The 14,007-nt window shown below is 35.7% G+C and overlaps 1 protein-coding gene across 4 annotated transcripts in view; it reads left to right on the top strand.

Moving 5' to 3' along the window:
* The window catches only part of UBE3C (ubiquitin protein ligase E3C), an 84,666-nt gene that overhangs the window by 62,507 nt on the left and 8,152 nt on the right, over positions 1-14,007 (top strand). For all 4 annotated transcript variants that reach the window (XM_074868591.1, XM_074868601.1, XM_074868583.1 and 1 more), the window contains 4 exons: positions 2,458-2,670; positions 11,424-11,612; positions 11,710-11,776; positions 12,680-12,810. In XM_074868591.1, coding sequence (XP_074724692.1) covers positions 2,458-2,670; positions 11,424-11,612; positions 11,710-11,776; positions 12,680-12,810 — 600 coding nt within the window. The remainder of the gene's footprint in view (positions 1-2,457; positions 2,671-11,423; positions 11,613-11,709; positions 11,777-12,679; positions 12,811-14,007) is intronic.

Raw genomic sequence — 14,007 nt, 5'->3', positions numbered from 1 at the left:
CACTGCTGTTTGTCTTGTTTCCAAAAATACTTTGTTTTTAATACTGCAATCACTTAGCTAAGAGAAGTAATTAAAGTTATTATCAAGTTTCACAATTTAGTTTATTTAAAAATGCTTTATATAGTTTTTAGATGAAGTTATAAATGTTCACTTTGGAACTACCTGAAGATTAATAGTGATGCATTTGAAATGCATTATTTTTTTATTGATTCTTAATGTAGTAAATTACTGAAGTTATTTGGCAGCAAACAGAAATAGCCAGTGATGTTGTTCACATTTATTTTCCTGATAGCATCACAATTTGCATTAATTGCATTGCAGCTGCACTCACTTATATTAAAAAGCTTCTACTATAATTAATCCTTTTTATTTCAAATCATTTTGGCACAATTTCTGGCAATAAACACTCATAAAAGACAGACACTTGAAAAATAACATACAAGTTTCTTCAATATACCTATTGCTGTTTTTTCCTGATGAGGAGTTATTGATAGGTTTCTAGGATCAAGCGTTGCAAGTGGCTAAGACTTAAGACCAGTTTGAAAAATGCTAAGTGGATTATTTTGCATAAAAAATAGACAGGTTTTGAATTTGTGTAATTAACCTGTGTTTAGAAAATACCTTGATTTATGTCTACATTTGTATTTCAGTTGCATACATTATGGAAATTTAATTTATAATCCATTTAGCTGATGTGATCATAGTTTTTAGTGCTATCATTTATTAGTCCTTGTATATTAAATGCTCTAAAGGCTTAAACCTGCCTTGTGTAAAAAATTACACCTCTGCATTTACATTTTATGAGTCATAGATTGAATTCCATTTTAAATTCGGGTAGCTTTGATGTATTTAAGGAATTACAATGGCTTTATTGTTACTAATGCAGGAACAGCAAACACTGACCTTATACATTGCAAATTAATGATTTATCCCTCTAGTTTGCTTTTAAAGTCAACTATACAAATGAGGATTTCGACTTCTACACCTTGAATAAATCATACAGCTCTAAATATAATGCACCCTTTGGCTTTGAACTCGTTATTCTCAATTCTTTCTGCAAGGTCTAACTCACCTCATAGAAACGTTCTTTCAAAAGTTTAAGGAATTGTGTATATTTTTCTTAATGTCTTTGTGGAATATCATTGAGTGATTACAGCTACATTTATTCTTTTTTCCTTTTTTTGCTCATTGTGCGTGCTTTTCTAAGTTCACAGTGATTATGGAGGAATTAAGTAATGCCAAAACACTGCTCTTCAAGAGTCAAAAGAGAACAAACAGTGATACTATGTTGATGATGCCTTTTCTGATCAGCCTGGCAATGATATTAATGATATTTTAAAGATTTGGTTGTCATTGTTAGAGATGCTGATGTGGCAAACAGACTGGACAATGGGAAAGGCACAGACAGCGTGTTTCAGGAATGTTTTTTTTAAAAGGCAACCGTTTTTTACTTTTTCTTTATTCATGTAGGCTTTCTCTAAATGATGTCATGCTTTCTCTTTTTAGCTGTGAAATTGCCATCTCACCTTCTTTTGAGAGCTACCATAAGTACTTTTTTCTTCCAATAAACAAGAAGTCGTTAGTTATTATATGAAAAATACACAAAGTTGCTTTGCATTACATCAAAATGTGGTCATACAGTAGATCAAGTGAGAGTGGTGTTGCTGGAGTTTTGTGCATTTTTGAAAATTCTTGAGGAAACTCAGTTTACAGTAAAAATACATGTTTCATGAGTGCTATGCATGTGGGTCAGGCTCACTTTTGGCTCAGTAATCTTTTGACGGGTGTAACCGTGTCAGGCATAGAAAGGATTGGACATATGATACAGTCATAACTGGTAAGATTTCGACTTGGAAATTAGGATGGTTTGATGATGCCATTAAGTAGTAGAATTCACTACAAATATGCAGTGATGAATCTATAACATGCAAGAAAAATAGTTTATTTGGATTAGTTTAATATGTGCTGGTTTTACATAGTTATTTTTAAGGGGCAGAATATTTTACGTGTAGCAATGGATATGAGTGGAAGAATATCGCTCGTGACGGTGCTAGTGGAGATAGAGATCCTAACTTTTTCTGGAAGACATTCTTGATGCAGTTCCATTGTCCTTTAGCAAACTTTGCTTTTCTTGACAACCTATGCAACGCTTCCTGTTTGCTATCATACTTCGTACAAGATTGATGAGAAAAGCAGTGATCTTACCTTTCAAATCACCACATAATTAATTTGTAAAATTTGGGAGCTTGGTATTTCACAAGAACATTCAAATTTGAAACTTCAGATTAAGATTTTTAAATTCATGCAATATCTGGGCTATTGCCATATCAGAAGATCCTATTCAGGCACCAAATTAAGAAGGAATTATTAAAAAGTTGAGGAATAGGCCATAGCCTTCAGGATTCCTGCATGTACAACAATAAAATCTAATGTGTTTTTAATTGCTTTGTTTTTCAGGCTCTTTATGAAAATATGCTGGTGGAGCTGCCATTTGCTAGTTTTTTCCTCTCAAAATTACTGGGGACAAGTGCTGATGTTGACATTCATCATTTAGCTTCATTAGATCCAGAAATGTACAAAAATTTGCTTTTTCTCAAGAGCTATGAAGGGGATGTGGAAGAACTTGGACTAAACTTCACTGTGGTAAATAATGACCTTGGGGAAGCACAGGTAAGAATGGCTTTCGCTTCTTGTTTTCTTTTACGTATGACTGATGAATCATTACTAACCCTACTAAATCATTTTTTAATTTAAAAGTGACAGGAAACAACTGTTAAAGGTGCTGTTTGTTGTGAGGCATCATGGAGATTCTGATTCAATATTTGGATAGACAATAACTAATCGTGTACTTGAAAAAAAACTTTTGATGATGACTGAAAGGTCTGGTCTTTCAAGGAGTAGACTATAGTGATTATTTTCTAACAATCATACATGAAAAGTTCTATTGCCCAAGATAATTTCTTGAACAAAATATGTTGTTTCTTTGATTGCACTTCAAATAATTGCAAAAGTTAGGTGATATGTAAACTACAGTACTGCCTGGTTTTGGAATCAGAGTTAGAAATCAGAATGGTTTTAGATAATAGTGACCCTTTTTGGTGATATAAATGTTGTCTCCTTTAGCTGTAGTTTTCAAAGTAAAGGGCCTGAAGTTAGACTTTAATTTTTTTTTTAAAAAAAAAATCCCTTTTTTTTTTTTTGAAGGGCTGAGACACCAGGTGAGTCAGAGTGGAGAAATGGGTGTTCAGTGCTTCTGAAAACCAGTTAGTCAGGTCCTTAAATATGAGTTTTTGACACAATTGTACTATATAATTTGATTATGGCTTTTATTTGCTCTGTTGTGAGTACTAAAGATCACTTATAGTAGAAAATAAAGTGTCACTAGAGCTTGAAAAGTGTGCCTTTAAGGAGTTTTAACTGTATTAGCACATCAAATCTTTTGTCACACTTCGTCTTTCATTTTTGAGGATTTAAAGTTGTGTACTACTTATGGCCTACTTATACTTGATTATGGTATTTAATAATTGGATAAAAAAAAAGTAGACTTGACCACATTGTGACATGCAGCAGCATCTGAATTCAGCCTTGGTTCTTGTGGAAGAAATAGAGACTATTAAAGGGGGTGAGCAGTTCTCTTGGGTTTGCCTGTTGGCTGGGGACGCCTGGGACTATGTGCATCTCATAGAGACAGCAGCACCACGGAGATGCAGCAGCTAGTCCTCTGCTTTAACAGCATCAGGCTCGGACTTTATCTGTATTCTTCTGTTATACATTTCCTGTCATTTTGGAAGATCCTAAAACCTGGATTGCATTACAATTTTAAAACAGTATCCTCAGATTTGGGATTCCTGAATCATACTGAGGGGGAGAGTCAACAATTGCCTGATATAAATAATGTTTCATATTAAACTTATGCCATGTTATTTTTTCCCCTGGGTTACGGTCCCTATATAAAAACTTCTGACCTGCACTGTCTTTAGAAAAACACTCAAAGCCTTGAAATAAAGGCATGTGATACAGATGTCTCAAAAAGCATGTTCTTTGAGGGCCTACTCTATTGTACAATATTGTACAGTAGAGTACCTGCTCTGTTGCAGCATGTGCTGTCAGTGACTGATACTGAATTGAGTTCTATAGTATCCATGTATTTGGTTACTAGGTTGCAAAGCACGAAAGATGGCAGTTTCCAATATAATTTAGGATTTTCTGGGGGGAAAAAAAGTCTGTTGTTTATATTTTAAAGCCATTTGTTTAAATGCACTTAAAGTAATAGTTTTGTTGATCGTAGCTAATACAAATCCAGAAAATACAAATACATAGAAAAGAGAAGTAGCTCAGAAATAACATAAAAGGCGATTCAAGTTAGAGATGTTGCCAGCTCTACCTACTGCAACAAAACCATGTAAAAAGTGCATTCTTGACAAGAAGCCTAATTTGTTCGTTAAAATTCTGAGGGCTATGGCTAGTATTATTATGACTTTTGATTTTTAATTGTTTGGCGTAACTTTTAAAGGAAGATTAAATGTAACAGTGAGTTTCTGAGTAACTAAATGAAATGTAAGTTAAATGAAATACCCTAATGCTGTTTTGCTATGTTTATACTTGGAGAGAGAACACTACACGTGTGAAGTATTAACCATCTTTTAATGACACGACATGTTAGTGTAGTTCAACAGAACAAATTGGTTCTTGTCACTGTCTTCTGTGTTTAATGCAACAAGTTACTTTTTATACTTCATTACATTAATATACCTCATATGGATAAATACATTTTATCGGGTATTTGACTCCTGTAATCATTGCATACTAATTAATTGTGTCAAGGTAAGACTAATTCACTTTGGGAAAAGAGCTTAATTTGCACTCCTTTACGCTGAATGTACATTATCTAGTTTTCAGCTAAACAACCACTTTAGTATCTAATAAATTAGTGCCCAATAAATGCATCATAAATCTATCATTGTAAATAGCTATCCTCATGACAGTGCCCATCCAGCAATTGTGGCACAAAAGCGTTATCTGCAATGAAAGACACATTCAAAAGGGGCTCTATTGCCTCTGTCAGTGGTAGAAGGTAGGAATTCTATTATCAGCATATTGATTCCAATCCTGTAATGTGCTTTTAGATCCCATTAAACTATTGTCAAAGTGCATTCACCAGAAGTTGAAAAAGGTACTTAATAATTTGCACATTAGACCTGCTAATTAGGGAGGCTGTGCCATCAACCTTATCTTCCAACCCCAAATAGCTTTAGCTTTTGATAAAGACCTATCTAATGCAGCGATACCAGCCTAAGATTTCAACTGTTGGATCTGCTGCATAAATGGTGGCCAGTAAAAAAGTCTCAAAAGAATGTCAGCCTAATTACAGGTGCCTTCAAGTAGCTGTGTATATTGATTTTATTTTTCCTTTTATCTTGTAGATTAGATGGTGATAAAATGGTTATAAAATGCTTATAATAAGTGTAAGGTTAACAAATTCAAGAAAATACCTCCTTTTCTCAGACCTTCCTCCCCCCTCTCTCTCTCTGAGGAAGGTGCGTTTTATGGCTGTCCAAGGGAAGAGAGGAAGATTCAAATATGTCTTCCTCTTTCTTCAAAAAAGTTAGATTCTGTACTCCAGCGAGTCTTCTCAGACATTGATTCTTGAGATTACATGGATTAGAACAGTTGAATATGATCAGAAGACTCCACAAATGAAGTATAGAAGCACAAATCCATATAAAAGCACTATTAATGTATATGGCAGCATTTTCTATGAAATCCATATAATATAGAAGTTGGTGTCAGGACACCTTCTTTGTCTTTTTAAACAAATGTGAATGCTGTTGCTGTTACTGAAAATATGTTGACTCACTAAAGGAGTGTTCTTTGCCTTTAAATTTCCCTGAGAGAAAATTTTGAAGCCTTGAAAATAATTATGAACGTTTCTGTCTTGGCAACTTCTTTACTAGGATACAGTGGCTTAGATGAATCATTTTGGAGGTTTTTCAGAAGCAAAATGTTGAAGTTGAGACTGATCCTTCTAAGGCAGATTTATAACACTTACGGCAAATGCATTCTTAAGCATTCAAATGTAATCTCCTACCTGGATCTCCTGCCTGAACATCTGGAAGGCAGATGACAGGGAAAGAAAGAAAAGCTTTATCGACTTATTTTAAAAATGGGCAAAAACTTCAGGGGTGATGTGAACAAAAGTGGTCAGATTCCAAAAGAAAAGATAAAATATTTTCATCTGTCCTAAAAACAGATTTGTAAGAGTTCTTGACTGTCTCTAAGAGTGCTTTTTGAAATGGTACTGGAGATATGTGTCTTACTTCTTCATGCATAAAAAAAGAATACCTAGATGACAGGTCCCTTATTCTTTCCTAAAATATTTCCCACTTTACCGTCTAAATAGTCCCTTTTTCTCCATTAGCTTAGGAAGCAGCTGCCACTGACAGATCTGTGTGAGCAGCAGCTAGCAATTAAGTTTGTCTACCAACAGAGACTTGCTGTTTTCTGCCTGTAATCACCTTGCAAATTGACTTTGTGTGACAGATTATTATCAATAAACCAGAAGATACATCCCCTGAATTGTGCTTAACAAATATTACGTTATTCACTGTTCTCCTGATTTTTAGTGTGTATATTTATTTCATTATTATGCTGATGTTCAAAATAGGATCAACTGAACTGTTCACTTGAATTGCAACCATACATAAAACAGATTTTTTTTTTTTTTTAAATTACAAACTGTGGTGGTTTTCTTAAATAAGAATATGAATGTTAGTTGATGGCATTTTTTTGGTATGTACCTGCAGAAACATACAACTGAATTTATAGCCAAGAAAACCCTAAGTGCATGCAAGTGTAGTTTCTAAGTGTATCTAACCTTCAGTCAGAGGCCTAATGCAGTACTTCTGTCCACAGTACTAAAAAATGCAAAGCACCTCCTCTTGCAGAATTTTAAAAATATGGGACTTTTCTGTCTCATTTTGAAGATGTACTTTGTGAGTATGGAATCGAATTCTGTTATCTATGGTATTGTCTGAATGATGTGAACACTTACCTACATTATATGTATGATTTGATTGTTTTTGATATATGTGATTTTGATAATGGACCAAGTTAAAATTATTTTTTTTTCTTGTAAACTTAAAATCTACAAAATTTTAAATTTTAAATCTTTTTAATCTACAAGACAGAAAATAAGGTGACACAAGTCTGCACGTTTTGGGTAGTTTTCTGTTCTTGCCCATCCTGTGTAACGTGTGTTATTATCTTGCACCACCTAGTGGTGAAAATTGGATGGATAAGAGTAAAAATGCAAGTTGATAATCTTTTCAGATGTAATAAATTGGGTTGTGGCCTTCTTGAAAAGGAGCTCTTCAACAATCATTTCTGACATTTAGAATTAAGTGGAAATTCTACAATAGTTTCTTTAAAACACTGTGAAAACATTGAATGAGTACAAAGTGAACTGCATCGACATTTACTATAGTTACTGCTACCAAGTGTTACTATTTTCTGTCTTCTGTTCTACATCCTTCTCAGCCTTTATGGGATAATATATTATTCTTGCTACATTAGCTCTTTTGTTTCAGACTGTGATGATGCTTTGACCAAAATGGTGATAGAATTAATCTCGCATTGACAAACTCTGAAAATAGATAGTTAGATTACTGGAAAACCCCAGGAAATTTGGTTAACTGAATGCTTGTGGCAATGCGGTGTTGTGGGGAGGAAGGGGAGCTATAGAAATGCTACTGGATCAGAAATCAAGGTTTGCTCCTTAAAAACAAAAATAAAAGAAAAAAAAATCATAAAAAATATTTTTCCCTATTTTCTAAAAATAGTGGTTAGAAAGAGTACAATTTTTTTTTTTCTCTGATTGCAGGGAAGAACATTCTAGGAAGAGAGAATAGCTTTTATTACACAATGAATACAGCTTTTCTGACACCCTTAAACCAGTGTGGAGGCAATACTATTCTAATGCAAGCATAAGCATAAATTAATCAGTCTCCTGATCTCTATTCACTGACCTGCAGGGTAGTTTAGACATTTTACTTCACGTAGTGCTGGGATTAATCTTAAAACACAGCAGTTTTCCTGAACACCCTGTCAGTAGTTCCTTTTTGCTATTTTTGGAAGGAAGTTGGTTCAAGCATCTTTTTGTGTAAATACTGAGCTCACAAATTATTGTATGCAAATTAAATAATATTCGTTAGTTTATTGTTGGTGTCTGTATTCTTAAGAGAAGCTTGATGAGTTAGGTGATACAAATATGTGTTAATACGGTGTGGTGGTTTGACCTTGGCTAAATGCCAGGTACCCACCAAGTCACTCTATCATTTCCCCCCGCTTCCCCCTTTTTTCTCAACAGGGCAAAGAGGGGAAAGAAAATAAGATAGGGAAAAAAAGCCCGCAACTCTTGTGGTAAAACAAAAGCAGTTTTAATATTAGCAAAGCGAAGCAAAGGTCTGCGCACGAAAGCAAAAAAAGAAAACAGATTTATTCTCTACTTCCCATGAACAGGCGATGTCGGGCCTTCTCAGGAAGCAGGGCTCCAATACGTGTAGTGGTTACCTCAGAGGACCAAGGGTGACCCCACCCCCTTCCTCCTTTCTCCCAGCTTTATACTGAGCAGACGTCATATGGTATGGAATATCCCTTTGGTCAGTTCGGGTCAGCTGTCCTGGTTGTGTCCCCTCCCAAGATCTTGCCCACCCCGTCCCACTGCGGGGGGAAATGTCAGAAAGAGCCTTGGTGCTGTGTAAGCACTACTCAGCAGTAGCCACACCACCAGTGTGCTATCAACACCCTGCCAGCTCCCAACATAAAACACAGCACCATGAGGGCTGCTATAGGGGAAAACCAATTCCGGCTCAGCCAGACCCAGTACATATGGCCAACCTCATTGTGTCAATACCTCAAAGAAAGGAATTGTATTTGGTGAAGTAGTGACAAAAGAACAAGTAATTACAGAGTCTTGCAAAACCAATAGAGAAAATTTGGAAGTGGGCAGATACCGAAGTATTAGTAGTGTTGAGGTCTCAACAATGATCTGTTCATGTGGAACATCATTGGTAGCTCTGATCCACTAACACTAAACAACATGAGTTTAAATAACCAGTAAGAGAAGGCTTTCCGATCTTGTTAAGCTTTGTGAAAGGGTATTTTCTAGGAGGAAATTAGAGGAACCTGACTTATTTTAGTTCAATGAAAAAGTCTCTGGGAAGATTAATGAAGTTGCTGCCCCTAAGTTAATACATCATGGATATAACTGAGGAGGAAGGAAGGAGCTGGTTAAGCTACAGGACAATACTGAAATAAGAGCAAGTGGTATGAACGAACTTTACCCACTGGACTTGAAGTGGAAATTAGAATGTTTCTAATCATTAGATGAATCCAATTATTGACTAATGTTGCAGTGACAACAGTAAATCTACTAGGGTGGGATGAAACGCAGTACACTTCTAGACCGTGTCATTGCCTGCAGTAGCAGAAGAGAAAGCTTAGCAGCACAGGGGCCCCTTCTCATCAGATGTTTCCACTGTGGTATGGAACATGTCCCATACTTCTATTAATAATCCTTGTGGACTTTACCAGTAAAAATATCCTCACTCTCAGGTCAAGTCAGTGGCACCAGGTACTAGCCTGTGCCCCCTAGAGTGGCAGGCTGCCTCACATGCCAGGCTCTGCAAGGGGTGGGCCCCGGAGAAACCTGTCCTGCCTCTTGTGCCCGTGATTCTTGTTGAAGCAGATTCACTCAGAAGGGAGCAAGCTACTGTGTGCAGGGTATGAAACTGCTAAAGTGACAGCTTCATTTTACTTAATTCTTCAGGGAGTAGGATTTAAGCATAGTTAGTACTGCCTGCACACAGACATGGTGGAGTATTGATGAGTTTTTTTACTGTAGGCGTAATAGAAAGCAAGAAGCTTGCAGCTGAAGGATTAAAGTGGGAAATAAGACATATTTTTAACACCTATTGTAATTCAGGTTGTTCTAGCTTATCAAGGAAAGTGGTAGATACTCCATCACATGGAGTCTTTACAGCAGGATTACCTGTCTCTCTAAAGAATGTGCTCTAACTCATCTATGGATTTATTGAGTTAAATACAGGAATCTCTAGACAGAATCCTCTGGTCTGTGTTACCTGAGAGGTCAGAATCACAGATCTTAATGTTCTCTTTTGGCCTTAAAAAGCTGTGAATCAATTGAAAATCTGAATGCTCAAAAGCATTGTGAATTTTTAATCTTACCATTTTGCTTAATACTAGAACAGCTCACCTTATTAGGTAGCATGTTACAGAAGAAGCTATTCACGTGTTTAATTCTCCGTGTTCTAAAGATGTGATCATTACCACAGACTGAAACGCACAGTTGTATAAAAAAATTTCAAAAATTGCTGACTCCAGAGTGTAGAAAACCAAACTTTTTTGGAAGGGTTCAGAAGGTGACAGTGCCACTGCTTTTCAGTTTTTTTAATCCTCCTCTTAGTACTCTAATAGTCCCTTCCAATTGGGCTGCTACTCAACAAAATTAACGTCATGTAGTAAAGAGCAGAATATGTGAAGGTCTTTAATGTTTTAATAACAGCTACCATTGATCCTGGTTTATATCTTAATGCAATTACAGTATCTTTGGGTTTTCATTAAAAATTCTTCCATGTTGAGGTATCTTGGTGTACTTGAAGGACAAAAGTTAAGCTTCTTAGTAGAAAGCAAGGTTTAGGCTTGATTTGTTTGCTTTTTACTTTTGTTAAAGGTACTGAGCATGCATAACTTGGATTTTCAATTGTGAATGCTTATCATTCTGTAAATTAGGCTTGTATCAGAATCTTAATTTTGACTCAATGGACATTGCTTTTACCATAATGGGATCCTGCAGAATTCACAATCACCAAACAGTTGGAGAAGAGCCTAGCCAGTCAAACACACCTTTCCTAATCCAGCTGGAAGGAGAGCACTCTGTGTGAGCTCAGTGCTTATACAGGCTACTCTCTCTTGCAGGGCACTTATTAGCATCAGTGAAGCTAGGGGTGAGCTTGCCAAGGGGAAGATTTTTCACCTCAGTTTCTGTCTGACTTGCAGTGGTGAATTTAGTGTTACACACTGTCTCCTATAAAAGAGCTCTGACTTTGCTGAATCTGCTTTCTGGTAATAAACCACGGAGCTATGTGGTCAGCTGCATTAGCAGCTGGAGGTCTAGGTCTAACAACTGGATGCCATAGAATGTGCTCTTAAGAGTAAACAGAAAAACCCCTACTTTTATAACTTGTTAGAATCTTTTATCTTATTTTGAGGCGAATGTTTTTGAGTATATTTGAGTAAACTTCAAATATATACATCACTTACTAGAATGCTTTGCAGTTCAATTTTATGGTTACAGCACACAGAATTAAAGTTTACCCAGATGATGAAAATTGTTATGTTTATAGGTGGTTGAGCTGAAGCCAGGGGGAAAAGATATTCCTGTTACCAGCGCTAACCGAATCGCGTACATCCATCTGGTGGCAGACTACAGGTTAAACAAACAAATTCGACAGCATTGCCTTGCTTTCCGTCAGGGACTGGCCAATGTTGTGAATCTTGAATGGCTTCGAATGTTTGATCAACAGGAAATACAGGTATTTCTGCTTAAAACTGCAGAAAACAATTGCTTTAAACAGAAATAAATGCTAAATTTTGCCTGTAATGTAACTGTCTGATTTCTTCCACTATTAGGTTCTGATTTCTGGTGCCCAGGTTCCTATTAGTTTGGATGACCTTAAATCTTTTACAAACTATTCAGGTAAGCATATTTTACTTAAATAAAAAAATGTGTTATGACTGACTCAGAAATAAACTTGCTTTTTACCCTAGCTTTTAAAAAAAATAAAGTTGTAGGGTCATTCTTGTTGACTTTGCTTGTTAACTTTGGCCAAACTGTCTAGACGGGCCCGAATTTCAGAAGATTGGGTAAAATTACAACCTAGTTTTATAAATGCTGGGAAGTATAGGTATGCATTTTTTTTTTTAATTTGTGCAACTAAATACAAGTTTATAGCTGGCTAATTTGACGACATGTAATTCTTTTTCTAAATGAATGTTGGTCAATGGTTGTGACTGGTTGCTCTGAAAGTAAGTCCGCAAATGACTTTGGGATAGTTGTTTCTACCACTGCATTCAGATACTTGCCATTTCTCAGGCAGCCTGAAGAGAGAACTCACATTATTCCCTTGTGAGAAATGCAAGGTATCTTACTTAATTTTTTCCGGAATTCATCATGAATGTAATCAGAAAGTAGCTACTATATCATCAGTTCACATCTGAACTTACCTCAAGGTAAGTTGATTCATTAAGTAACATTCTGAGTCTTGCAGGTTTTGCAGACTCTTGGAATAAAAGGCAGTAATCCAAAGTTACTAGGTAAGTGCTAAACTAAATAAAATTAATTTAAAATAACCAAATAGGATTCAGTGAGGAAAACTACAGTTAAGAAGCTGAGGGACATAGTAGCCATAGGTAAGCAATGAATGAGAAACTCAAAATGCAGTGATCATCAGATTGATCTATAGGTACTGGAAGTCAGCAGCGTAAGCCTGCTGGTTACAGTATTTTCCCCAAGCTTGTCAAGATTGATGCTAGGTTTTCTGAAGAATTTATTTCTTACATAAAAGTATTCTACCTATAAATCATTTAAATCTCATTATAGGTGGCTACACAGCAGACCATCCTGTAATTAAAATATTCTGGAGAGTTGTAGAAAGCTTCACAGATGAAGAGAAACGCAAACTGCTCAAGTTTGTAACAAGCTGTTCTCGACCACCTCTTCTGGGGTTTAAGGTATGTGTCTTCCTGACTTTCTGGCAAGTTTTTCTAACTACTACAGATTATGACACAAGCTTTTCTTGTCTGTAGGAATTTACAGTTCAAGAATGTTCCTCTGTGACTAAAGAAACAGCTTCAGTGTTTACATTTGCATGTATAATGAGTATAATCTTAAAATATTTAATGAAACGTTGTTCTGTGTTTTCTATTTTAACTGCAAAATTTGGTAAGCCTACAAACCCCACGACAGAGTGAGCACTCTAAGCAATGTAAGATCCCTGCTGCCATTTCATGTTGCTTGTGCAGAAGCAGTATTGCTAACCAGATTCAAGGAACAGGTTGAGTTAAGAAATAATGTATTTTAAATCAGCAAAAGATGATTATAAAAGCAACTATTAAATTTGAACCTCTTAAATTAACCATTTGAAGCAGAAGATGTATTGTGTTTCCTTTTAATTACCATTTATCTGCTTATAGGGTCACAGCTCATTACCCTTTGTATCTAAATATTTTGCTGCTATCTTCAGATTGCTATTTACAGTGAAGCTTTAAGTGTGAAGAAAAGTTTTGTCTACTGTTTATAAAAGTAAAGAGAGGCCAAGGCAAATTGAAGACATTTTGGAACTAAATTCTGGGGATATTCTACCCATGAGTTTCAGCTGGTTTTCAAAATTCTGTCAGAACCGTTCATGGACTTAATTTTCTCTAAAATGTGGGAACATCCAATTCTTTTCTGTAAGAAAATAAAAGAATAAATTACTTCATAGCAACACCATCATCTTTAGTACAGTAGTCAACAGTATGTTTATTGTTGTACTATTTAGTAAAATTAATACAAAGGTGGGCTTATTGTCCAGTTCCTTACAAGTAAGAATAAGATTTGTTGCTAAACAAAATTTGAGTACATGTACTTGGTAAATTTTTACATTATAAGGTACTGTGGTACAATATTTAATTAGCAGTGGATAGTAACTAATTTCTTATGTTTATTAGGTAAAATAGGTAGATGAACCCATAAGCAATGAACGCAGGTATTGTATAAGTCCTGAAGGTTTATTAGCTGTTTTGTAAAATAAGTGGTGTTGAATGAACGTTTTCTTATTATAGAAGTACTTCAGGGACAGATACTATCATTTTATATAGGAACCAGGAATTCAGATATACATAATAGTCTGGAGGTGGAAACAGCCTACTTAGAACTCTGCACAATCT

This window comes from Strix uralensis, chromosome 1 (genome assembly GCF_047716275.1).
Source record: "Strix uralensis isolate ZFMK-TIS-50842 chromosome 1, bStrUra1, whole genome shotgun sequence".
NCBI classification, from domain to species: Eukaryota; Metazoa; Chordata; class Aves; order Strigiformes; family Strigidae; genus Strix; species Strix uralensis.
Note: the sequence above shows the minus strand (reverse complement) of the source record. Positions and strands in the feature narration are given on the sequence as shown.